Genomic DNA, 24886 nt, shown 5'->3' with positions numbered 1-24886 from the left:
GCACCTTTCACCAAGCGACCCTTGAACAATAGCAAGCAAGCAGAGATAAAGGACAAAGCAGGATGAAAAATCAATGGAAGAATGTGCTGCTGGACCTGGTGATATGCAAGACAAAATTCTGAAACAAACAGGAACACCGGTAACAACTACAAAAAAAAGAAAAACTATCTTAAAAATTATTGATATGCTTACTAATGCTCTCAGGGAAAGAAAGAATTTTATTTCTTTTAGGCCAAGTATCACAGATTAGTTTTAAAAACAAGCAGATAAAAAGTACACAATGCGATGTGATCCTGACACACCAAGACTTGGATCAGAGCACTAACTGCTTTTGAGTAGCTCACAAAAAAGGTCAATTACAAATGGTAATTTATGTTTGCGTTATTGATGACTCAGGAGTATAATAAACATTACGGACATAAGGATACGGTGACATTTTTGCCAGAGCATATCACACTATACTGTTAAGTATTCACACTGTTAAAAAGATACTCGGGAAACAAATGTGATAAGGAGCACATCTTCTCTTGGAATTACATTAGCCTTGGGGCCAAAAGTCAAATGAGTTGCAACTGAAATATAAAAGACTAAACCAACTACTAATACACACATATAATGTTTAGGATGCTGTAAGTGCCAGGTAGGTAGGACTCCCCCATTTGGTACGTAAGCAAAGAGCTTAGTTTTACTTATGCATTTCTTAAACTGGTTATATGAAGAGCAGACACCTCTAAATTTTACAGTTAAAAATTATGCAAATGTAACATCTACTGAACCAACTCAGTTTTGCTTTTGGGCATAAATTCCTGAGAACTTGAAAAATAAGTATGTAGTCATGATAAGAGTACAGTTCTTAGGTTGCACTCTGAAGCACTACATGTTGCTTTAGGTCGATGGCAATTCCTCCTAGCCTATCTGGGGGGCTACACAAAGGAACTACACCATAATTTAATTCATTCATACAAGGAGCGGGGGAAATGTCAGAAGCAAAAACCACACTTTTTTATAGTCAGCATCCAGGTAATCTGGTGATTTGTGGTGCTAGAGGCCTTCTAATCTTTCCTTGACTTCCTCCCTTCTCTATTTCAAAGATCTCAAGGAAATGCACAGAAGTATTTATATTTTGTTAACAATTAAGTCTGGGTATGATTCACAGAACCACAGGGCCAAATCTGAGTCCTGTAATCCAAAACCTACACACAATAAAAAGGTGGCACACTTGGTGTTAGACAGAAGAGCATGAAAGGGTTAAAGAACAAACATGAGTATTATCAAAGGAATATTCACATCCTTTTGCAGAATTATGTTGACCAGAAGCAGAGGAAGTGTTCTCCCTCATTAGAATACAAAAATCATTAATCAATAAATTATTAAATTAAGGGCCTGATGACTGGTTCTATTCCGGGCACTTACAGAATGCTAATTACTGCAGTGTTTGGGGAACCTATAGTGTTAAAATCAGAATTTCTCCTTTAATAAGATCCATTTTTTAGATTAAATTCAGCTCCTTTTATTTTGAAAGCTCTTGAAAAGAAATGAAAATGTCATATAATGAATTAAGTACTAATATTCACTACACTTCATATGCAACACAGGGCAAGTTGATGGCTATGCTACAGACTTGACATCTCTTAAGAGCCAAAAAACTAACAGCTGGTGACATTCCCAATGGAAAGTGCTGGGAGGGGTTTGACAAAGAATGTCATCCAAAATCCAAGTGCCTTAGTAAAGCTTACCCTTACCTGGGAGCATTTAGTAAGATGGAGAACAAGGGGACAGCTCTTGTTTCCAGGTCCATCTGAGCATCTCTCTTCCCCTTCCCTGTGCTAAAATTCTGCCTGAGTGAAGCCAAAACCACAGGGAACATGTGGGCAGCATGAACCAGTCACTAAACCTCTTCTAGTCCTCAGACAAAATCAGCCTCTCATCGACCAGGATGGGAAAGCAATGGAGCTTGGCTTGCACTTGCTTGTGCCATAATTACACCTTTAAAAGGCTCAGCTCAACACGTGGGAACTAGAGCACAACAGGATTAAGATTTTTCAAAGACACTTCAAAAGAAAGAGCACTCCAAGATGGCAAAAGGTGGTGCTGCTTGTGAGCAGGGATTTCCACAAAGTCAAGATGAAATGCACCAGACACACATTTCAGTGAACTTCTGAGAAGAGTTTTGAAAAAGCGCATGGCACAGGTATCAGGGATCTAAGTGTTATATAAGGTATATGGGCTGTAAGGACCTCAGGATGAACATGAACAGATTTTAATCAGTTCGTTGAAATCAGCGAAGGAATCACGACAACAGTAACACAAATTTTAATCCATAAAGAAGACAATATATAACTCCTGAAGCATTTTCTACAGCAAAAGACTCCAATGAAGATTTAGTTATATTACAATTCTTATCCCCAAAATATGCAGAAGCAAAGGTATCAATAAAACATTATATGTAATTCAAAAGTATATAACGTATAAATTAGGAAAATTTATCTTGCAAAAACTAGATTTGATTCATTCATTAAAACTCAGACAAGCACCAGTGTTTGGAAAGAGGGAGCTAGAAGTTAATGAACAAAACAATTACAAAAAACCAAAAACAACCTCATCAGTGCAGTATCCTGAAATGGATTTCTTTAAAAACTACTCACAGCATGAAAAATAAGGCAAAATTAATATTTACAATAATCATAAGCAAGAATGTGTTGAAGCTTATGACAGTTGATAGCTAAGACTGAATGAGTAGTGCAATTTTTTGAGTGAAAATGGCAGGGAGGCAATGCAAATGTTACCCTAACAAGAGACACGCATTTGCCCAATATTAAAAGAAGCCTTAAAAAATTCATTCAGTGAATAAAACTTAAAACTGAAAGCACAGCTCAAATTAAGAATCTACTTCCCTCCATGAAAGCAATTCTTAAAAGAATTCAAATCCAAAGAAAATCTTCAGTGCTACTAAGAATTTCCTTTAACTACTGCAGAAACATTCAAACGCAGCTACATTGAATGCTCCAAAGTTTAGATACTGCCTAAGTGCTCCCTTCTATCTAATCAGCTATACTGACGTTACTCAGCTTTATCCAGGGTCAACAGAAATGATTCATTTTGTGTTTTGCCTAACTGGACTCCTTATGATCAGCTGTTAGCGTCAAGCTGTCTGATTTCTATTCAGGCTTCACAGCTGGATTCATCATAAAAAACCCGAATATTAAACCTTGGGCAAGCATAGCTGGCTTTGACTTCCAAATAAGCATTTTTCTAACTAATCATGCTATACTTTCAGGTATTAAATAAGACATTCATTCCAATACAATTTTTTTTTCAATGTGACACAGACTGCATCTGAAGAGCTGCAAATGTAAAGAAGCTAACAAAACCAAAATCTTTAATGAGAAAAAAAGAAAAAGGACAAGAACCAAGAATTTATCTTCTATAGGTAAAAAAACCTCCTTGCAAAGAAGTGTTGGAATAACATGGAGGCTGAGGGTGGGTTTGTTTTCACTTTTTTGAAAAAGCTACGAGGAATATTTTGGGCACTTTTCAGTAGTTACTGAGCTGGTTCTTAAAGAGTTGGTATCTTCTACATTTTCAACACAAAGGATTTCTAAGTTATGATAGAGAGAACATACACACTGCTCAGAGCTATTTTGTATTTAAAGAATGTTCTTGGTAGTGAAAATATCTTCTGCAAGATGGACAGTTATTAAAAAAAAAATAAACCAATATCCACAGGGGGAAAAAGGGAAGTCTGTGGAAATTTTTTTAATTTATATTTGTCACCCAAAAAAGAAAACAGATGAGCAGTTCTCCCATCAATGCTTATTTAAGCAAATATTTGAAAAGGGTAAACAGGACAGAAAGGAGAAAGGAGGTATAAGTTAGAAAAGGTGGTTTTTTGTGCAACTGCAGAAGATGAAATATGGCATCTAATAGTTGGTAGTTACATTGCCACCCCTTTTTTAAATCACTGCTGAGGTCTGCTCGTGAATTTTCTCAGGGGGAAGGAGTAGAGTGGGCGAAGGGCCACGTCCTCCTCCTCACAACAGCGGACCTTGAACAGGCTACAAAGGGAGTTAGGGACTGATCACATGGGAAGGGGAGAACACAGGAATAGATATTATCATAAAGACACCAAAGGCAAAAAGGCAGGAAGGGTAAGAATATAAATAATTAATAATAATATTTTTTTTAAAGCTAAAAATAAAATTTACTTGCTGTAATTTGTCACTTCCTAAGTCTTATTGTTGACATATTACTTCTACAGATTTGTCACAACAAAGTGTTCAATACATGTTGTTTTAGCCCACTGAATATGAAAAATGAATAGCCAGATATGAATTTAAGTTTACCTACCACAAAATCTGAATTATTTAAAAAGCATGAATTGCTCTTTAAATCCTAAAAACATTTAAAACACATATATTTTACATGTTCTTCTTGGAGTTGTCCCCCAAGCTCCCCACAGCAAATTTATGGACATCTGAAAGGAAACAATCAACCAGATACCTGTTCAATATCTTGAAACTTCAGGTTTTATTACCAGCTGCCACTAATCCTGTCTCATAGGCCAATACAACCAAATCAGGAAAGCCATGAAAATCATTTTTAGCAACATTAAAAAAAAAAAAAAATTAGAAATGGAAAATCTAGGAAAACACATTTTGGACACTATCCTGCAGTTACAATCACTTGACGTGATTCTCGAGCAAGTTAAATTTAAAAAAGTAAATTCAAACAAAACAAGTTCAAGGCAATACGGTCTTTTAAAAGCTAAACTACTTCTCTGCATATGACCCCTTTTATAATGTACAGACAGAAACAAAAAGTGAAAAAGTTTGGATTTAGTACTTCACAAAGTGGTCACAGCATAGTTAGCTCAGATGGCCAGATTGAACAGAACATCCTTAGGGAGACAGAGCCACCCCAGAGGCTTTGTGGGCAGAAAATCTTTAGGCACAGTGATTCATCATGTGTGGCAAGACGACTGTGACATCTAAAGATTCTTGCCTTGAGCAGCCTGGTACACGCTACAAGGGATCAAGCATTCTGAAAAACATCCACACACATCTCAGAAGCTGCAGTAAAAAGGACATGTTTCAAATAACAAAATTCTGGGCACTAATCATGTGTAAGTGAATTTGCTTTTTGCAGTGGAAAACTGTGAAGTTCCCCTTCAAGCCATGCTGTTGACCTAACACAGAAATAAGCAAATTTTTACTAATTTTGCATTCAAATTATTTCAGGTCTAATTTTATCATCTGGCTCATATTCTTTCCTCCAATGTAACTAAGCTTTAGTTCTGCTTTGATATTCTTTAGAAGTTGGCCATCAATTAATTATTATTTTTCCACTTTAAATGTATTTTTCTATATTGGTTTTTATTATTCTCTGGTTCATTCACCACAACTTCTAGCATTTCTAACAGAGTATTAATGAATGCATTACTATACCTCATTGCAATATGAAGTTTTCATCTTCCAAATCTATTGCCCAATAATCTGTCCTGTGAAGGGGAAAATTTGCACTACTACACAGCACCCCTGTTCAGAATCTGCACTTAAAGACCTCTTAGAAGATGCCAATTTTGACTATACAAATGTCTCACAAACAAACAAAAACCCATGTTGGAGAAAGACTCCTCTCCCATTGTGTCCCACCAACAGCACTGGCCACTAAAAGGTGCACAGAGAAAGAACCATAAAAACCCAGAGAGAATGTGAAAAAATGATATGGTCTGGACTTGAACAGTCAGGCATTATAGCCAGGTCCGTACCACAGGGCAAGTAACAGAGCATAAGCAGTTTTAGAATTTACCTTTTCTTCATATTTAAGAAGGAAATAAAAATAAAAGAAATTTTTACAAAGAGCAACACATCTGCACAAAACCACTTAAAAATGGTCTTTTCTTAAGAGAGGCAAAACAAGTCAACAGACCAAGGCAGACAGACAAGCCAGGTAAAGACAGGAAAAATCCCAACATGCAGCTGAGCATAAGCCTTCTGAAAGTGGTCAGGTGGAACAGTGTACTAATCCAGATGGGTGCATTCAAGGGACAAAAATACAAGTTTAACCACAAAGTAAGACTACAGTAAAATTATACTCTACAGATTTGAGGACAGATAATTCTATTAATGATTTTGGTGTAAATGAAAAAATTTTCTACCTCTGAGGCTTTGGTATTTTTTGAAGATAATAAACTGGACTAATGACACAATCACATTGTATTAACAAACATGAAAGCAGCATAAAAGTACCATCAAGAAAGTAGGAGAGATCACTAGAAGGGCAAAGGCAACTTGAAAAACACAGCTTTGAGTTCAATAACAGTGCTGAAACTGATTATCAAGGGAATAACAATGCTTGAGAGCACAGGTTAAAAGAAGAAAAAAAAGTTAGTGGGGTCTGGATATCATTTTCTCCTGATGAATCACTGCCTTTCCATTTGGTGTTTTATTTCACATTGGTTTACTGGCATTTGCACTATGTCTCTATCATGAGACCAAGCTGTGTCAGAGCTGGGGAGAGAGGGGAGGCACACAAAACAGAAACTCGAGGCACACAGTAACAGAGAAGAGCTCCTCCTTCGTAATGGAGAATGTCAACGAAATGCAGTACCTTGAGTTCATGATGTTTGGGCCCTAAATTTTCTTCCATGTAGGTAAAATGAGATAAATCAATAAGAAAATATTTTATATTTTAAAAGTACTATTTAGCTTTACTCTGTCCTAAATAAATAGCTGCAAGCCCACTGCTTATTGTCTATATATACACAAACTATCCTAGATAAAATGGTTACCAACTGGAGAAACACATGGGCTTTTTCCTCCTGCCAACAAACTATATTCTTTTTCATAGTTTGTAATTGTGAAACTGAACCAACTAAATCCAGCAGTATTTTTCTACTGGCCTCTCTTTGTTTACCCTGCTGCCCCCTCCTCCCTTTAACTGGAAAATACTGATAGAAATAATTTATACTCAATTCCTTTATCAGATTTTAAAAGGGTTTCGATTGAGTTTTTTACCATGTGCCTTTTGAACCACATTTCTAGGAACATACATTTCTAATGTAATAGCAAAAATGTAACTGAAAGAAAGAACATACAAGTATACTGGACAAAACTATTTGTTATAATTGTGCCTAGGGCTGAGCGCCAGATAGCTGTCAAACAAAGGAACAAAATCATACAGTTGTTTGGCACTCAAGGCTGAAATCATTGTGAAACATGCACTGTTTATAAATTGTCACTGATGAATAAAAGCAGTTAACAAAAAAATTTTAAAAATGCAGCCAAGCCTCAGAAAGACAAGGCAATCATCGCTCCTCCTCCCATCACTCTGTAATCAAACAAAACAAAATAACCCTCAAGCCCCCACTATGCTGGGCAAGAACAACCTAGTGGTGCAAGGTAAACAGAGCATTGCATGAACAAGTGACTTCAGGCCGTGCTCCCACAGCTCAACCTGCAAAGTACCCAGAAAAGTGATAGGATTCAGACACACACAAAAAGGCATGTGGATTTCTCAGCTTTGTTATATCTAAAATAATTTTTGTACATTATTAATGCTAGTGAAATTTATCTTAATCTTAAAAATAACAATCCCAGAAGATGCAAAGAAAATTTTTTTCAGTGATGGTAAAATATTTTAGCTGATCTTTCACCACAGAACACAGCACTGCTGGAAAAAAAAATCACCACACCTATCATTGAGAAAAAAAGATCTAATTCATGCCAGGTGAAAGGATGATATTTCTCTAAATATAAAGTAAAAACTGTATCCTGGAAAATAAGCAAGAGCTCAGATTCTGATCTAGCATATCTGTACCAATCCCAGTACCTTTCAGACTTGAAGCTGTATAATAATAAAGCACATCCATAAGGAAATTAAATCCCCTCTAAAATTACAGCGAAACAGACTTACAAATATGGGGGAGAAGGTCTCATTTTTTGACTGATAGGTAGAATATTAAGGTGTGCCAAATATTTTCTATAGGATAGCTCACACAGGAGCTTCTGAAAACTCCTTTTATGTTAGAATTATGTGATGAGAACATTCTCTACAGTATTTCATAATGCAGTGCAACTTTTAAGACAGGTAAGGCATAATTGAAGAAATATGGTTCTCTAAGGAGTTTATTTTTGTAAATCTTGATTCTAGCAGATCAAGCAGTTTAAGTTGGGAAGTACCTCAAGGCTTCAAATAAATATATAAATTAATTAAATCTGAGGTGACAGCTTGTAATGAACCAGCAATGTGAAATAAATAAATTATGTAATAGGAAAGAAATTAATTCCATCAGAAACAGAAGTATTATTTATCATGTCAAAATAGTACAACAAACTTCTTTGCTCCTACCAGGGAGCAAACATACTTAAAACTGCAGTATCCTGATAAAGAGCATACAAGTACACTCCTTCCTATCACTGCAGAACATTTTTTAAACATGATACAAGTTATTTATGATACAGTCATGCACTTAGGTATTCAACACAAACCCCAGGGATCAGCCTTGCAGCTTACAAGGCTGTTAACAAGTCACACATTACTCTCAAGACTTCTGCTTTCTATGTCCCATTGTAGAAGAAGACATTGCAAGATGCCTTATTTGTATTGCACGTATCTTAAAGGCCAGGATTGTTTTAGAGGTCCCTATAACAATGGGAAGTAAATTAAAATTTCACTGCAGTTATTGTGACCATAGCACTAGTTCTGCCCATGGTCTGTACAATTCCAATTGGAATTTACACATTACATTTTTTTTTGCCTTTGGTTCCCTAGTAGGGAACCTTTAAGACTCACGGCCAGACTTGGCCAGTTTTACAAAAAACTTGTAAATCAGTCAACTCATCTCAACAGTAACCACTGTGCTTCTTCCTCATTCTCACTTCAATGAACTTTTTTTATCTCTTAATTTATGGTTATTGCTTTCTTTAAAAGAATCAGTAAAAGCAAACCCAAATAGTGTGAGTTTCTTTAATTGTGTAAGTAACACATCGTCACATAAAATTATGCATCAACTCTCCCTCATATTTCATCTTTAAATGGAGGACTCATGTGAGCACCCTCCAGAAAAACCCCAACCAAGCAGCACACTCCCTCCACCAAATGCCATCCTGGTGAAGCTGTCACACACACTATTTGTCCAAGTGACCCTCCACAGGGATGCCAAGGAAATAACTCTGCAGAATTTTCATCTGACCCAATTTACAGAGCAACAGAAGCTGCACACCTGTGTGAAAGCTGCAATGCTGACAGACTCCAGGAAAAACATTAAAAGCCAGCAACCAATAAAGCCCTGCAAATAAAGCAAGTTATAACCATCTCTTAACACAATGTGTTGCTGTTCCTCTGGTCTTTGCACATTTCTGTTACATGAAAGTTTTTCATCCACTTTTCCAAAACAAAACTTTGGTGCAATATTAGATTGAACTCAAAGTGTCTAGACATTATTGCCAAAATCAAATTTAAAAATTCTGTTTTCTTTTGATGATACTTGTCCCATTTATCTATTATGTAGCTGAAGCAATGCAGACCTACAGCATCTTAGAGGTCTACGGAAAATGCAACAGCTGCTCAGGCAACTCATAAAAATCACAGTATTAGAGGTCCAACAGCCCCAAGCACCTGAAAAATAAAACTGCATCGTTTATTTTCATCTGGTTTGTTTTCCCTCCAAGATGTCTGTTATCTAAACAAAGTCAGGTTTCCAGCAGCAACAAACATTTGACTCACTAAAACCCAATCTCTAAAGAAAACTATTAGAACTTCAAATCACATTAATGCAAATACTATAATGCCCCAAATCACAAAAGCCACTTGTTTTGGCATGAGCAGCCTAGTTAGAACACTTTGGTTGATCAGTTCAGAATTTAATCACTGGATACAGACTGCCGTATTTATTAAAAACTGGACTGCTAGCAACTCACAGGCTACAGCTACATGCATGCAAGAATGAAAAAAAAATTAATGGAATGAAATAGAGATTAAGTAAATGATTTTTATGCACCTGGCGATAAGCAAACATCTTTATTACAAAACAAAGACAAGGCATGAAAAATTACAAAATTATCTTTTAATCACCAGTGAGCTTTCTACAGCCTCCTATTTGAACAGGATAATAGGTATTATGTAGATCCCTAAGCAACTGCCTCTTGGGGAAGTTACATCACCAGTATGGGAAAAAAATCACCCCCTCCTCCCTAGAAGGGAGCTTGGCGCCTTCAGACAGACTCAAATTTAAAATCCTACAGCTTCACCCAGCTGATCCCATCCACTGGAACACATCTACAAGTGCCCAGGGATGGCAGGAACCACAGGAGAGAAATATGCCCTTTCAGCATTTCATGCACTGATGAGCCTTGTAACAGATAAACATACCCTGCAGCAGCTAAACTGACATGTTATAACAAAGAGGAAATACAAGACTTAAAAATTTCATCAGATTACTATTTATTCCCCTTTTCAAAGGCAGAGTACACTGTGAATAAATCAACACTCAAATGTATCAGACTGCATTAACTAAAACCCAAGCTTGGCAGAACAAATTTTATCAGAACTAAAATATTTCAAAATGTAAAAGCCACAGACTTTGCATATTTATTCCCAGACGGGCAATTCAAAAGTATGACAAAAATTCGTAGCAATTCGTGTGACAAAAAAATCTGCGTTCAAGTGTGAGACCATTTTGAAGGAGGCAACATTTCATCTTCTTCCAACAAAATTAGCACTAGGTCCCATTGTTTTCTCCCGTCAGTGCAAGCACCACCACTGTCCACAGACCACCAGAGCTGCAAGCTCTGCTTGTGGGACACACTGGATTGTAAGGTACCTGTGGCACTGGTAGCATCCAGTGAAAAGGAATCATCACCTCTTCCTAGCACAACGTGTAGTCGTACAGATTGATGGGCTTTCAAGAACAAATTTATTCTCTTGCTTACTTGACAGAAAGAAAACCTTTCTGGTTTCTTCCTTGAACCACAGCACTACAGACTAAGCCTGCTAACAACTCCTACACTGATCCAGAGACACAAAAATCATCTAAAGGTGCACAATACTCCGGAATGGTTGAGGATGAAGTGCCTCAACACTGCAGCGTGCTCCTGCAGCGAGCAGGGAGGGGGGAAGGCCGCCCACCGCACACCTGCTCTCCCCCGCTCACCTCCCCGCCCGGAGCCGCCCAGGGCAGCAGAGCGGGCAGGCAGCTGTGCCCACGCACCTACCTGGCACAGCCCCACCTGAGCACCACCTGAGGAGCGCTGCCAGGGCCCCTCTGCCGCAGCTGCTCACCAGGAGAGAGATCAAAGTCTGCAGGGGCAGAGAGCACAGGCAGACACCTGCTACAGCCGAACGCCACAAAGGACACGAGCCCCCCGCCGCGGGTGGAGAAAGCCTCCACGTATCACCGAAGGTAAAGAAATGTTAAGAAAGCGATTTGATTGAAATATTACCATAAACAGAAGGGAAAACTAAGCTTAACACACGCTCTTGTGAGCAAAAACCCAAGGGTAAAAATGTCCCGCACTTAGCACTTTCACTAAATGACTGTGTAATTTAATTTCCCAGAAACCCATTAGCTTTCACAAAAGGAAAATTAAGAGCAGATGAGAGCAATTCTTTGGTGTGAGTGGAATTTATTTAATGTAATACCTGGGGAAAAAAAAAAGATAAATCTGAAACTGTATGAACAGATAGAAAACACTGTAACTCTAGAAAGCTTCAGCCCACAGAGCAGCGGCTGTGTGCTGGCAGTAACCAGTGTGTCAGCCCAGGTCTGAGAGCTGCCTCTGCACAACACACCACGCCAGAGCTGGGACACAGCCAGACACAGCACAAACAGTCCGGAACAAAAGGACTGCTGGCATTCAAAACAGAAACAAACAAACAAAAAGGAACCTCCATTTACTTATATGGTGGATTTATATATTCATATGTGAAGTAAATTATTCAAATAATTATCTGGAAGAGAGGAAGAAATAAATGAAATTTAACTTAAAACATTACTCTGGGTTTGAAATTTCATTATAAAAGCCAAAATACTAAGGAAGTCACAATAGGCTTTTAGCCAATCTGTATCATATAAACTAGCATCAATTCAACAGTGACATACCCAAAAGGAAAAGAAACCATCTTAGGAAGGAGCTTAAAAGGAACTCTTCCATTTGCCAGATTCATTATATGCAACAATTTGAAAAATGCTAATTATTAAAAGAAAATAAGCCTATCAGAAGCAAGAAGACAAGAAGCATTACTGGGGTGAAGCAACAGCAACACTTACTTTGGGAAAAGTAGCCATGATGTGTTACATCATGGATGAGGTTAGCCAGCATCTTGGTATGTTTATATTTTAATAATCAAAATAATAAGTGATTCAATGATACACAAACATAATACTGTGAAACTGCACAATATAGTTATGTGAAGTGAATGTTAAGGAACTTTTTCAGCATGGGAAGTTTACAGTCTATGCCTTGCGATGGACCCAGTACCAATACCACCAAGTATTTATTGTAACTGTGGATGATATTATACTCATGGGTTTTTTACTAGGGAAAGTTTTCCTAAACTCACTAATATTTGACAGATAACTATGCAGAATGTGAAGCTTATCAGGTACCCTTTTGCAATTTTCTTCCAACTTACTGCCCTGTAAAATGAGATGGACTAAAGAACTTGTCATAATCTTTGTTATGTCACTGTTTTGTCATTTTCTTCTTTTAACATTTTCCTCTTTCTTCCTAATGAATTCTCCAAAGGGTACAAAATACTCTGTCCCCACCATTCTCCAAGTTAATAACAATGTAACTGCATATAAATTATTTCAGATCAATCTTGGTATTACTCATATCTCTGGAGATAATTTCCATTGTGATGCCCGGGTTTCTTTCATGTGTTGAAATATTAATGACTATAGAAAGCAATTCAAGGAAATCTAACTATTATTTTGGACAAATGGAGTCTGCCAACTCCCTGCCTGCATCTGCCCTCTCCCTTCCTAAAAGGTAATTAAGACAAGATTCCTAGCAAAAACTATAATGGCATCATTCTTAATGTGTGCCATTTCAATAACTATTTACCCTTGCTGGTTTGCTACTATTGCCTTCACCATTATAAAGTCATTTGATAACAAGATGTCTCTCTTCAATTTCAAAATTCTTTTATTGAAGGGTTACTGAGGAAGCGAACTAGCCATTTTCCTGAAGATTAGTTAGATTCTTAACTGAGTACCAATTCAGATGTACATCTTCTTTTAATTGTGTTTTGAAGTTCAAAATCCTCTCCTTTCACTGTGAATAACCTTTCACAAATTATGATTTTGAAGACTTACATTAGCTGTTCAAGAACTGTAGCAGTACTGGAGGTTTACAGAGGCTTCAGCTATGTACTATGTTGCTTCAAAAAACGTCCCTCCAATGTTCAACTTTAAAAATACTTACTACTCTATCCAAGCCAACTGGAGGGCTTAAATTACAAGCCAAATAATAAATTTTACAATAAAAATTACGGCAGCAATTTCAGTTTGAAAGATCCACTGGCAGAAGCCCAGGCATTCTTAGAAACCTGCACAATCAGGCAATCAAGTCAATTAAATGAACAGTAATTCTAAAACGAGGAGGCACCCCAATCCAGATATTGATCTCTCATTCATATTATTAATACATAAAATCCACTGTGAGTTTCACAGTAACCCAAAGACTACCTTTGAAAATTCTTAAAAATTGGCTTCCACCCGTGAAGCACCTCTCTGCTCCTGCCACCTTCAACCAATAGTTTCTAGCCAGCAGACACCTACTAATCCCTGCTACACTGGAACAAGGCTGCTAAACAGTAAGAGAAGGTAAAATTCATGGTGTATATAGATGTCATTTACTAAGAAACCCTGTTTTGTGATGCCTGATGACAAACCACCCAAGCGCATCAAGTACAGCCAATGGGAAAGAAGTTCACTGTAAAAATCCCAAAATGTATTACTCTATTTCCCTTTGCCTGTACTAACTTTGCTTCTTTCCCCTACTTATTTTAAACATAAGAAGAATCAGACTTACCCTGTACATTCACCACTATAAACAGTAAAAGAAGCTATATTTTTATCAACCATCTGAATAATTTATAGCTCTAATTACAGTAACAAGTTTCTACTCCCACCTTGTAAATACCAACTCTGTGTCTTGAGTTCTCTGCATGGTCAGTCCTTCCATCTCTTAATGCTGGCCATAAGAAAGCACCACAGCACTACCCAGCAGAAACTTGCTAGGAAGAGAAGCAAAGCCACCAGGATGCTAACAGAGGTGAGCATTACAAAATGACCAGATGGTATGGACTAAACTAGTAACTGCAACCTGCAGCTGATCTATTGGAGTCACTGAATAAATAAGGCAGATAATCTAAAATCCTCTGATTTCATACATTCAGAATCTCTGATTTCTGGTCTTCAAATCCTGCTGCTAGCTCAGAAACAGAAACACCTAAAATGTAACCCAATTAAACTTTAAAGGAACTAGTTAAAGAAATAATGAGAAAACAAGGAAATATATTAGAAAAAAAACCCTGGAAGAATGATCTCTCTTCCTAGATCAAGGGACTGATTTCAACATGGCAAGCTGATACTCAACCACTGTTTTTCACTCACTATTGACTAAATTTTTAATGACTTTTTGTCACATACAACCTTGTGGAACTGTGCAGTACACAGACGACGAACGCGGAGCACAAAAGTTTGGCTGTTATCCTTTCTACCTCTTGTGGGAAGACAGGCACACAAAAGAAAGTAATTCACCCACTTTAAATTTTCAAGACAGACCAACAAAAACCCCTTTAAGCTATATTCAAGAATAATCTGCTTTCTTTCTTCCCAGTAAGTAGTAGTAAAAAAGCTCAGGAGAATAAAGTCCAGGAACAGTACAACAGATGATACAATACCACATGCTTGAAGGGTCCTAGCAAAAACTGACCTCTTCTTGCAAGTGCAGAGTACTAAAAGGCAGCATAATTACAGAGAAAATCTCATATCCTTGTGAATAGTTTTCTAGAATGTAATTAAAAGAGAAGTGTTGAATAAGCAAAGATTATCAAGTCTAAATGGAGCTACAATACCACCAATATATCTTTGCCTGATTTTCTACATATCTCTATGGATACCAACAGACTATGCTGGTCCCAAGAGGATTCAGTGGTTTTACTCAAAATATAAGTAACGGCCCTTCTTTTTTTATACTACCAAATCAACACGATAATTCTGGAATTCATTAGTGAAGAACACTAACCAATCCAGCATAATAGCTTTACTTCCTCTGCAAAACACTTCAGAAAATATCTAAATGAATATGGAAATGCATCTTTCTGTGGTAAATTGTTCATTATTGAATCATTATCAACTCTTGTTAGACAAAATTTCTCTCTTTTGCAACGTACAAGATCATTAAAATGTTTGAGAGCTCCATCATGAAAGACAGTGGCACTTTATAATCCACTATCTCTTCAGGCAAATATGCTTACGGCTGAACATAATACACAAAACAACAACATCCCCTTGACATACAATTCTTTCTTTTAATGGTACTCTTAAGTGTTGACAGCAATGGTGAAATATGTTGTTGCTCTCTCTTCTTCTTTTTTAATAGTTTTTAACTATTTCAGAAATGTATTATCATAGTCATGATAAAATTTTGGGAAGGGATGTATATCTTAGATCTTGGTTGCGGAACCCCAGATGCTCAATCACTGCTATTAGCTAGTGAGACATTTCCTAAAAGCTCATCAAGTTCCTGTTCTATGCCTCCCTCCATCTCCTTTTAAACTCCAGAGATCCCAAAATAATGAACCAATGCCTTAAATATCATATGTCTACATTAGCTAATAAAATAAATGTGTTCATTCTGTTTATGGGAACATGTCCACAATTTAATATTAAGAAAACCATATAACATCTTTTTGTCTAAAAACCTTTAGAAGAATTATCACTTTTCAATAAGAGATAAAGAAACTATAAACACAGATAGTAGTATCACACATAAAAGTAGTACTCTATGTTTCATGTAGCCTTTATCATTCCTCTCTCCAAACTTTCACCATCAATTAAAATACAATGCAAAAATGAATGATGTGAAGGTGTAATATACAAAGCTGTATCCAATACAGTAACATAAGTAAAATGAACAATGGCAAGCCCAAAACCACAAGTGGAATACCTTTAAAGCATACTTTTAGAATTTTAATGTGAACATATCTTAGAGATACATACTGAAAGCTTTCTATAATTCTTGGCAACATATAGAAGGAAACGAAGTACTTTTGCTCCAAGGAAATAAAATCCTAAGAACTCTTAGCCACAAAGCTTGACAAAACTATTTCAGTTCTCAGCAGCTTTGGGTGACTGACATATACATATCATGCTATTTGTTAATCCTGACTACAAGACCATCTAAATGGAAGCTTCTTCTCAAATCTGTATTAATGATGTAATTCTATTACGTCTAATAGAATCATCTGTTCAATAAAAATGAAAAGCCAAGGAGATATAGTTGCACCAATTATTTTTGTCATATATTTAAAGGCATATATTGTTTAGAAATTGAAAGGCTTAAATTAAAAACACGAGCAATTAATTTGCCTCTGGTAATACAAATTTAAAAAGCAATCAAACTTTGCTATATATATTTTTATAAAATAAAATCAGTAGCAGCTACAAAGCCTAGAGACATTCCACACATGCTACTGATCAAAATACTGGAGAAGCAATTGAAGTAACTTGTCTTTTTAGCTTTTTGCTAAAAAAGAAAGAAGACAACATGTTTGAAAGAGTATTGAGGGAAAATCTGCTTTATCAAAATAACTGCTGCATTTTAGCTTTGCTGTCTTCAGATAGAAGATTGTCATTGACCAATTGGCATGTCCTCTCTCTAATCAAAGTCTACAGAGATGGGCATTTTAAAATTGCCTGTTTCCAGCTTCATATATGAAGTTTAAAGAAAATTCTTTCTTTAAACAAAAAATTGTTTTCAGCAATAGCTGAGCTTTGTCTGTCTCTGTTTCAGAGAAAATTAAAGTAGTAAACAAAGACGGAGCAAAGTAGAAAGATTTCCAAAAGAAATTGCAGACCACCAGGATTTGGATTTAGGTAATCCACTTAGATTACCATGGCTGTGTCTTAAAAGGACAATACTGAGATCACAAAATAGGTCATGTCTACAAGATGGGGAATATAGAAGTGAAACAATGTGAAATGTAGAAATTCAGAACAAATATTCATAGTCATCCTGAAATCGACGATACGAAACAAAAATGGTCCCAAGACCATGTATTGCCAAATTAAATATTTTGAAATCAACAGTTTTATATTCTGAACTGGACACACAAAAGGAGATTTTTCAACCAATGCCATCAACACATTAGCATGTTTCCAGTAACACGAAGTGTAGACAATGAAAAAAGTTTTTAAGGCCACAATATAATACACCATTTGCTTGCTTTTTTTCCAGTTTCAAAAGCAGAAAATGTTAAACAGATCTGGAAGCAGGAGTTTCCATCTATTTCTTAGAAGTGACAGAATGTCTAATACAACAAATATCAAAGAAATTAGAAAATTAAAAATAAGAAGTAAGCCCTCAAATTATTATCTGAAGGGAAGCCTACAGTAAATTGGTAGGTAATTCAAGAATTGAACGTTAGGGAAAAAAAATCTTTAAATAATTGGTATAAATGTCTTTTCAAACCAAAATAATGAAAAATAACCTTTAAAATAATTTAGAATTTACATCAAATCAAAATAGATCAGCTTTCTAGATAAAATTAAGAAAATCTATTTCCTTCTTCTAAAAAGTCCTGGGTAATAGCCTTTCTGAGGAACTCACCCAACATAAAAAGATTTGAATAGGAAAGTCAGTGTTGCTATGAGAAACAGAGCAACTTCCAGATGCTTGACATGTCAGGCCTAGACAAGGGAATGAAAAATGTCTCTTTCTGACCAAAGAGGCTTTGAGGGGATACTCGTAAAGAATTACCTACTTACCCATCAGATTTGAGTTCATGAAAGGTGTCGGTGACAATCCTTCATGAGGCCCTAATCGACTGTCATTCAAGTGATCACTGTAATGAGGACTGTCTGCAAAACCCTAGAGAAAAAAAAAAAGACCAGAGTATTAAACAGATTATTTGGCAGCCCTGCTAATTGAGTGTAATGACACTTTCCTAATTAAATGTGCAGAGTCACAATTGGTCATTAATCACAAAAGTTGGCTTTCAGGTCTATCTCACAGAAATTACTCTCTGCCCACATATTACTTTCTCCCCATCAAAAAGAAACCACATAGTTTCTTAATAAGCTGTGTCCTCATGGACAAGATGTCTAAAAATTGAATAATACAGAGATATTTTGATATTTGAATCCTCTTAGTGTTAAAAGTCACTAACCACAGAGAGTAAAATTAGTCTGAAGAACTTGCAACTAATTTCTTTTTCCTAAGCTTTCTGTTTGCATTAATAAAAGACAGTAAAAAGTTCAGGAAGAGTCACTAATGTTAAGAAAAAATGTTGGTGCAGATGAGAAGAATTCTCATTTCTTCTTGCAATTGAATAATACAGAGATATTTTGATATTTGAATCCTCTTAGTGTTAAAAGTCACTAACCACAGAGAGTAAAATTAGTCTGAAGAACTTGCAACTAATTTCTTTTTCCTAAGCTTTCTGTTTGCATTAATAAAAGACAGTAAAAAGTTCAGGAAGAGTCACTAATGTTAAGAAAAAATGTTGGTGCAGATGAGAAGAACAAATTCATTTCTTCTTGCAGCCTGCTATTAAAGTTACAGATTAAGAGGCATTTTGACACTATCACATTACTAACCAGCATAGCTCACTGACAAAAGGTTTACTTCCATATAGTGATTAAATTAACAACTTTGTCACCCAATTTCCAAGCAAGCACTGAAACACTTTTTTTCATTTTTCTACCATTAGCACAGCCAGCTTACCAGGCTTGGAGCGCCCCTTACGCAGTCAGGAAGTACTGGCTTATTGAAAGCTGACACCAAAGGCAGAGGAGATGGAAAACAAAGAAGTTCTTGGATGTAGATATTCTTTAATTAACCCACTTACGTAAAGCTCTCCTCAAGACATTTTTAAATCCCATCAGGTTTTCCGTATAAAGGTATGAATATGCCATTTGCCCTTCAGACTTACCAAATGCACACAGAATCACTTATTCTGCACAAAACCTGAAAGACCTGGCACTCAAAATTGTACTTCCTTTATAGCCAAAGTTGTGAAAAATATTGTGCAAACCTTATCTTATAATTCACACTTAGTCACTTCTTGTTCAGAAACCTAAAGCTCAGGCCTAATTAAGAGAGGAGGGAGAATTGTTCACAGCTAACAGAAACCATCCCAAGTGCCCTGGGACTATAAAATCATCAATCACTGAACATTTATCATTTCTCCAGACCGCAGGCTCACATTCAAGACAACATTAATGGGGCTGAAACAGGCCTCCCTATCTTTGCAGGCGTGCTGTCAGTTCTACCAAAGGGCTGCTAAGTGAGGGCTAAAGAACTGTCACAGCACTGCTGCTGCTTATGGATGCGTGTCACACTCCTGCTGCTGTTGGGCTGCACAGCAATCCTTCCCGAGACCCAGCTCCCCACTGAATCTTTGGCTGACTTCATCTGCTTCAGAATCGCTGATACACTTGTGATAGGCATCCAGAAACAATCTTAGTGACATTTACAACTTGGTTATGACCACAAGGGTGTCCTCTGGAAACCATGACCTAGCCCTGTCTGTCAGACAAGCAGCGTGGAACAGCAGCTGCTGAGGAAATGGAGTGGCTCCTAGCTAAGGTCACCACATGTGGTTTATTTTTATGATGAAATGAAACAAGAAAGAAATTAAATCTGCTGAATAAAGAAACAAAAATTTGCAAATAGAGGACAAAAAATAAAGCTCCTAAGTAGTTAGCCTTGTATTTGTGTCTCTGCTTTTACTCCTTACCATGGTTGTTTTTAAAAAGCCTTTTTCCCTAAGATTTTAGCTATACTTTATTTTTAAAAGAAAGAAACTATAAAGGACATTATCAGTGATAAAAGAGGATCCATATCTCAGACATTCAGCAAGTGGTGCCCAAACGAGGCCCAGAAACTGCAATCTTTAAGGCATCTATATTTACAGAGTAACTAAGATAAATACTGCAAATATAACATGGGTAAGACTCATTTCATATATGGCTGCACATACTGCAACACAATCTACCTAATGCACAGGACTCTTAATGGTCCTCCCTATGTTAATATTTCATACCCCCTCACAAAATAGAGGAATTGGAGAACTGGGTGGGTGGTTCACACAAAAATGAATATTCTTCCTTCTACCATCAAAATTCCTGTGAAGAATACTTGACATCATGTTCTTCTCATATACCCTCTCAGTTTCCCAGAATGCACTTGCAACCAATTACCATAGCATCCAAGTTGTACTTCTACACTACGAGACAAATCAACTGCTTCATCTGCCTGGAAAATACTTGGGGTAATCCTTCACAACACCAAAGCCATTGAAAACAAAACATTTGGTATACAGGGTGGAAATGCACTAAGAGATACACAAACCCTTTAAGTAGAATTGGTTTTTTTTGTACTTTAACACAATTCCTAAAATTAATTGTATCAGGCATCTCATTATTTGCCACTAGAGAATTCACACTTGTGCAAATTATAACCTATGCCTTCACCTACAGCGGACCAATGTAAAGAGGTCTTACCTTGGCCAGCATGCCTGACATCAGTTACTCAGTCTCAGTATTCAGTTATGGATTATCAACTCAGGCCACAGAGCTCTGTTTGGGATTAGAAACCCTGGGCTGATTCCTACAAATAACTCACCACTCTAAATGAATACAAAATAACCACAAACATGTGCAGTTTTGATTTGACAACTTTCGCAATTCACAAAAGCAAATGAAGAAAAATCAGAAGAGCTCTAAGGACAGTGATTTAAATTACCCAGTATTTTCAGAGCATTCTTCACATTTAAACTGTACTTGAAATAAAATTGCACTCCTCTTACCATTCCTTGCTTTTGCATCTGTATTGTTAACCTACAGAGTAAACAGCAAAGTACTACTACTAGGAAGAGCTGCAACCAATCATAGATAAAACTTTAGAAGTTTTTCGAATAGCTTCTGAAAAGCTACTGGAAGCTTCCATTCATACAATGAAAGCTCAAAAAATGTATTTAATGAATACAATAGTGCAAATCGACAACATATGCTTATTGCTCAAAGAAGAACACAGTTGAAAGCCTTAAGGTCTGGAATACCAATGAAGGATAGTGTTTTTTAGGACACACCCCACTTGTGTGACTGAGTAATGAAGAGAAGACACAATCAGCTGGCACATGAACTCATCCCCCATGGCAAAAGCAGCAGAAGATGGCAGGGAGGGATTTACATGACATTCTATCAGAGCCCCTTTTCAAATCCATGTTTTAAGCAGGACTCAATAATACATACTGCCAAATTTCATTCTTCCTTTCTGAGAAAGGCAGGAAATCTCAGTTCCTGACAATTTGAAGACTAATCTACTGAAGCTCACTTAAATATAGCTGGATTGATACAGACTGCAAGCAGAAAAAGGAACTAATGAGTCATGCCAAAAGTTCCTCTCCTCTCTTGGGGAGAGCTATTTGATGGTATATATTCTGGCTGGTGAGGTCATTCTTTGGACCACAGGTGGGCTTCCAAAGCCCTTGGGAGCATTTTTACCTTCTGTTACCTGCAAGGCATGTTTAACATCGAAAGGCTGGAAAGAGACATTCCCTGCTGAATACACATGCCTATTTCTGCCTCTGTGCCTCCTCAGCAAACCTACCAATGGACTAATATACATCAGAGTGCACACTTGGAGTGTTTAGCAAATAACTGGCAAAAAGTCTACAAGACAGGAGTTACTGGACAAAAGTATTCCCTGTTCTAAGCACTTTGTTCTGAAGGGACCGCAGATAACTGAGGGCATTTGTCTGCTTGCAGAAAGCAAACTGATTTTTGAATATGATTAGATCACATAGCTGTAAACTCAAAACTGTCTTGCTTGTTTCCAACCTCTTACATAGCTATTACAAAAGCAAGTTTTAACATTCCCAGAGGAAGACAAAACTTCTCTTTCTGTACTGTTATAGCCCAAAGAAAGTGCAATTGGGGTTAACTGCTCCCTTACAGCATTTTCTAATGTTGTCACTGTTCACTTTGCACAGGCCTCTCCCTGGATCTGACTGTTTGTGATCAGAAAGACCAAGCCAGATGCATCTACAAATAAAAGCAACAGGAATTGTCTACTAATAATACCTGTGATGAAATGCAGCAGAAAGACTATTGCTAATTAGCACTGCAATTTAACTGAGTAGTGAACGCATTCTCAGCATTGCATGCTCTAACTTTATTCGTTTTTCCAGGATTTCACTGGATTAGAGTGATGTTCTCTAATCATTCCGATTAATAAAGTCCACCAATTTAAAAATTCCACAGTTGTAACATTCATTCCAACCTCTTCTGGGTAAGATACCCCCAGTGCCCAAGTAATTTAGGCTCTACCTGTATCAGGATTTTCCCAGCACAGGGATGCTAACACAGCCAAAGCAATTCAAAATCTGACGCTATTTACAAAATCAATAATACTTGTACACAAGACACCCAAAAATTATCTAGAATGTATTATTCTAGAAGACTCAGAAGACAAAATGGAAAAATCCCCAACCCATACACCCAGAGTAAACACATTGCTTACCAGGCATGCTTATCCTACCAAATCATGAAAGAATGCCTGACACAATGAGTCTATGCCCCATTTTACAAACACAGTGGTAATTAACCTCCTAAAACTCCATGTCTTTTAATGACCATGAAAGTTCTGTCATTTTGGTTAAATTTAATGACAGAAGTCACCTAAGAACAAGTCAAAAACCTTTCCCAGGTCACTGTCCCTACCCTTTTTCACTGCACTGGTTCCAGGTTTTCTGTGAGATTAATCCTCTCCCATTTACTTCCCCTTCAAAAACAAAAAACTATTGTCCCTTAGCAATTATTTTCTGAAGTCACACCAGCATTTGTCCATGCATAAGCAAAATTGTACTCCTGCCCCTAAATCAAGTTGTAGGGTTTTTGGTTTTGTTTTTAAATAACCACAACAACTTGTTTCCACTTCAGGGTAAAATGTGAAAAATGGAGAAGACACTGTCACTATGGCACACCATTTTCCTATGCATTTATTGAGTTCATACTCGACTCATTGAGTTGTCCTCCCTGTACAATTTACTACTCCACAGCATTTCATTTGCTCAAGTCCACTAGACTAGAGATAACAGGGGTTTTGTTTGTTTCTCCTCCCTTAGCCCCAAGCCCTCTCCTACACAAGTGCCTGGGAACAGACCAAAATCTAAGGCTCGTAACCAAGCTGCCAGATCACTAAGCACGTATTTGCATTTTAGCAATTTACAATATAGCTCAATTACTGCCTTTAAACTTAAGACATTAAAATTCAACTAAAATGAATGGTTGAGTTCACGGTTTGACGTGGCTGCAGACCAAAAGATTAAGTTTAATGAATGCTGCTTTCAATTCCTTGAGTTTTATAGTTTGGCTGACTTTAAATAACAAATATTAATTGTTTAAAGCTCAGGAATACTGAGGTCCCTTGCAAGCTAAATTTGGCAATGAACTTATGAATCAGGCAACAGTCATCCAAATGACTAATGCGTAAATGAACGAGTGAAGCTACTGCTAAAATCCACTTTATTTTGGATTATCTGGCACTCCAAACTAATCTGAAAGCTCTACAGACAAACAAAAAGGGAAAAAATACAAGAAGAGGGAGGGAAGTGAGGAAAGAAAGCAAGATGCAGAGGCGGTGAGAGACAGACGGACAGACCAGAGAGACTGACTACATCCAGGAACACTGCGCTGAGTCACTGACTGAAGGTTAGACAAGAGGCTCTGTACAACAGCCATACCAACATGTCCTAGCGAATTTAAAAGATTATGGATTCTATGATTCTGAATAATTCCAGAAATACACAACCTTTAAAAAAAAAAAAAAAAAAAAAAAAAGAAAGAAAAAGAAGAGTATTTTTAGTCATTGAATCGATGTATCTGTCAACAGCTCTCAGAGGAAAGGCTAGAGAGCCAAAAACCTGGCTTGGTCTACTGAACACATAGATCAGGAAGAATGTTGCAAAAAAATAAGGTAACTTAAAAATAAATCCAGAGAAGAGTACTCTTCCTTTTTGCCCTGAGGATCACTTGCACTATATTCATTGACTTTAACAGAACGTCCACAAACATCACATTGTCACAGGTCACAGCCATAACTCCATTTAAATAATGAACAATCCTGCAGCAAACTATCAGTGGGAACAATGTTGTTTCCAAGCAATGACCAAAATAATCTCACACAGTCTGGAGCAGATGGATGATGATGGGAGTCTCCCCACACTCCTTACACTGTCTCATCCACGTTGCTCTCATTTGCCCACTACAATCCAAAAGCTAAGGGACCAAGCTGAGACCTGTCTGATGTGCCAGGAAACAAATACATCTCCCTCTGCAGGCTCCCAGCCCCCTGAGGACAGCCAGGACTTCAACCCCATCTCCTTCAGCTGCACAAGAAGCTTGGACAATGCTCCTTAACCAGAGGAATGAATGCAGTTTGCTGACGGCGACCATCCAATCACACCAGAAACAAGGAGCTTTCTAGCTCCACTTTCTAGCTTTCATTATGATTCCCTTTCTGTAACGTTCAGCAAGTGTTAACATTCAACTACAATACCCTCAAGACAGAAATGCAGCTTTTTGTGTAATTTGGTCACCTGCTACAACATGGTGGGGCAAAAGCAGGTATCACTACCCCAAATTTCACAT

At 37.2% G+C, this 24886-nt stretch overlaps 1 protein-coding gene across 8 annotated transcripts in view; it reads right to left on the bottom strand.

Moving 5' to 3' along the window:
- TCF12 (transcription factor 12) overlaps positions 1 to 24886 on the bottom strand; it is a 160653-nt gene that overhangs the window by 87625 nt on the left and 48142 nt on the right. For all 8 annotated transcript variants that reach the window (XR_005955274.1, XM_041468951.1, XM_041468954.1 and 5 more), the window contains exon 6: positions 17999 to 18101. Coding sequence is in view for 7 of the 8 variants with exons in the window: in XM_041468951.1 (XP_041324885.1) it covers positions 17999 to 18101 (103 nt within the window). In the remaining variant the exon portion in view is untranslated. The remainder of the gene's footprint in view (positions 1 to 17998; positions 18102 to 24886) is intronic.

This window comes from Pyrgilauda ruficollis, unplaced genomic scaffold (assembly GCF_017590135.1).
Source record: "Pyrgilauda ruficollis isolate IOZ18807 unplaced genomic scaffold, ASM1759013v1 scaffold23, whole genome shotgun sequence".
In the NCBI taxonomy this organism is placed as follows: Eukaryota; Metazoa; Chordata; class Aves; order Passeriformes; family Passeridae; genus Pyrgilauda; species Pyrgilauda ruficollis.
The sequence above is the reverse complement of the archived record's forward strand: the minus strand, read 5'-3'. Positions and strand labels throughout refer to the sequence as shown.